Source organism: Coffea eugenioides, chromosome 1 (assembly GCF_003713205.1).
Source record: "Coffea eugenioides isolate CCC68of chromosome 1, Ceug_1.0, whole genome shotgun sequence".
NCBI lineage: Eukaryota > Viridiplantae > Streptophyta > Magnoliopsida > Gentianales > Rubiaceae > Coffea > Coffea eugenioides.
In genome coordinates, this window is record NC_040035.1 from 1,872,146 (window position 1) to 1,874,793 (window position 2,648).

Below are 2,648 nucleotides of genomic sequence, written 5' to 3' on the forward strand. Positions count from 1 at the left end.
AGCAACATAATTGAGGTAGCCGTGATACTCCTAGGTAGTTCAGCATCGCAGAAAAAGTTGACAACTACCCGGTATATATCCGATGCCACCACCTCCCAAGTAAAGGTAAAGAATTTTCCTGTAAACCCATCCGGGCCTGCTGCGTTCTCTCCATCCATAGCAAAGACTATGTCTTTAACTTCTGTAAAAGATGGAATGTCTGTTAATCATGAGTTTTCCTGGTCCGTTATCAATTTAGATATGATCTCTAGACCGATAAGGGAGGGAAAATCCCTCTCTGCCGTGAAAAACTCCTTAAAGAAACCCACCGCTGCCTCCCCAATTTGGCATTCCCCCTCAATCCACTCTCCAGCGGTACCTCTAACTCGATGAATTACTGCCCTACGCCTCCTTTCTGTAACCAAGGAGTGGAAATATTTGGTGTTCCTATCTCCGTTCGAAAGCCACTTAACCCGCGCCTTTTGTCTCCAAAAACCCTCTTGAACTACAAGCGCTCGGCGCAACCGAGCCCGAGCATGATGTAACTCACTCTGTCGCTGCTCAGTAGGATCCAGGTCGTATGCTATCTCAGCCTCGGTTACCACATGCTCTGCACTACGTGCCCCTTCAAAAATATCTCCGAATGTCGTCCTAGACCATTTTTTGAGGGCATTTTTAACATTTCTCAACTTCGAGGCCAATACTTGCAAAGGAGAGCCATTGACTGGATGAGTCCAACAATCCTTGATAACCCCCAGCAAACTAGGATGAGTGGTCCAGATGTTTAAAAAACGAAACGGCCTGGGTTTGTTGTCTAGTCTCGTATCCACCGATAGCAACAAGGGAGCATGATCCGACGGGTCACGGCCTAAATGTTGCACCATGAATTGGTACGGAAGTTCCAACGCACGCCCACACAGCAGTAAGCGATCCAGACGCTTCCAGATCCGCGCCGTTCCAAAACGATTATTACACCAGGTGTACCTTGACCCAGAGAATCCCGCATCACTGACACCGGCTAGCGCCATAAAATTCAGAAAGTCTGATCCCTCCGACGGTCTAAATGGCAATCCACCCCTCTTTTCCTCTATATTTGTGATCACATTGAAATCCCCCACCAAAAACCAAGGGTTGAAGGCGGGTTTATCCCGCAAAAGTGCATTCCATAAATCCTCTCTGTCCTGCTCCGTACACTTCACGTGTATACAAGACAAAATAATGAAGTCTTGGAAAAGATGAGATTGTATTCTAATAGTTAAATGTTGGGAAGACTCCCCAGTAATCTGACACGTAAACAATGACCGGTAGAAAATCCAAACAGAACCCCAATGATTGAACATGCAACAATCCATCCCCAATTTAATTCTAATATCAGTAATCGACTCCACCCTCAACTTAGGTTCAACAACTACTACCAATTGAAGATCATACAGTTTAATAAGTTTCCTTAACCGTCTTATATTAGGAGCACGAGTTACCCCTCTTATATTCCAAAAAGGTAACTTAATCATCAAAAAGGACAGAAAAAGAATTTGTTGAAGAACTAACCATGGAGCGTAGTGTTCTATCTGATGGGAGACCAGCCCGGAGACCACGCAACCTTGCAACCATTCGCTCCTTACGAACCACCTCTTCCTGTTCCAGGATACCAGAAACCGGCCCCGTGTCTATATGCCCGGTCTCTAGTGATGACTCCTCCTGTCAGACAAGATCCTTGCCTCTAGGGGATAGGATACCGACCCTTCGTTGAATATCCTATATGACATAATGTAGCCATAAATCATGAATTAATTCTCTTGGAAATATAAAGGGACATCCACACTTTTAGTTGTTTCATAACACTCCCTCTTGGATGTCCATTACACAAAGAATATGCCTCATTAAAACTTTACTAGGGAAAAATCCATCAGGACAAAAATCCTAGTGAAGGAAAAATGGTATATTATTCCTGTGTATTAATTTCTTCCCCTGATACAAACATCATTTGAGATCTCTTAATCGTCACATTCCAATACTCTTCACCAATTTCTCAAATGATGCAGTTGACAATGCCTTGGTAAATAAATCTGCTAAATTATTATCTGATCGAATTTGTTGCACATCAATTTCACCATTCTTTTGCAAATCATGAGTAAAAAAGAATTTTGGTGAAATATACTTTGTTCTATCTCCTTTAATATATCCTCCTTTCAATAATATATCCTCCTTTACGAGCTGCATTATCTTCATATAATATAGTTGGAGAATTTTCTTTTTCGGAGGATAACCCACAACTCTTCCGAATAAAGTGGGTCATTGATCTTAACCAAACACATTCTCGACTGGTTTCATGCATTGCTATTATTTCAGCATGATTCGATAAATTGGCAGTTAATGATTGTTTTGTAGATTGCCAAGAAATAGCTGTACCTCCATATGTAAATAGGTAACCAGTCTGAGATCTTGCTTTATGCGGGTCAGATAAATACCCAGCATCAGCATAGCCAACCAATTCAGATTTGAATTTATTTGAATAAAATAAACCAAGATCAATTGTTCCTTGGAGATAGCGAAAATTATGTTTAATACCAATGTCGTCTTGTGGGCGAGGAACTAAATCTTGCTAATAAATTTACTACAAATAATATATCAGGTCTTGTACAATTAGCAAGATACATTAGTGCACCAAT

The 2,648-nt window shown here is 41.4% G+C and overlaps 1 protein-coding gene across 1 annotated transcript; it reads right to left on the minus strand.

Annotated features, from left to right (window-relative positions):
* Nucleotides 1-206: 206 nt before the first annotated feature.
* LOC113760195 lies at nucleotides 207-2,394 on the minus strand. The gene is made up of 3 exons (XM_027302763.1): nucleotides 2,389-2,394; nucleotides 1,528-1,677; nucleotides 207-1,172 (listed from the first exon to the last, which is right to left on the minus strand). The coding sequence occupies exons 1-3, from the start codon at nucleotides 2,392-2,394 to the stop codon at nucleotides 207-209; spliced, it is 1,122 nt and encodes a 373-aa protein (XP_027158564.1).
* Nucleotides 2,395-2,648: the final 254 nt, after the last annotated feature.

Bases quoted from the DNA above. Each gene is read 5' to 3' on its own strand.
- LOC113760195 (XM_027302763.1), bottom strand. The intron at 1,173-1,527 runs GTTAGTTCTTCA...ATACACGTGAAG, and splicing joins ATAGAACACTACGCTCCATG to TGTACGGAGCAGGACAGAGA.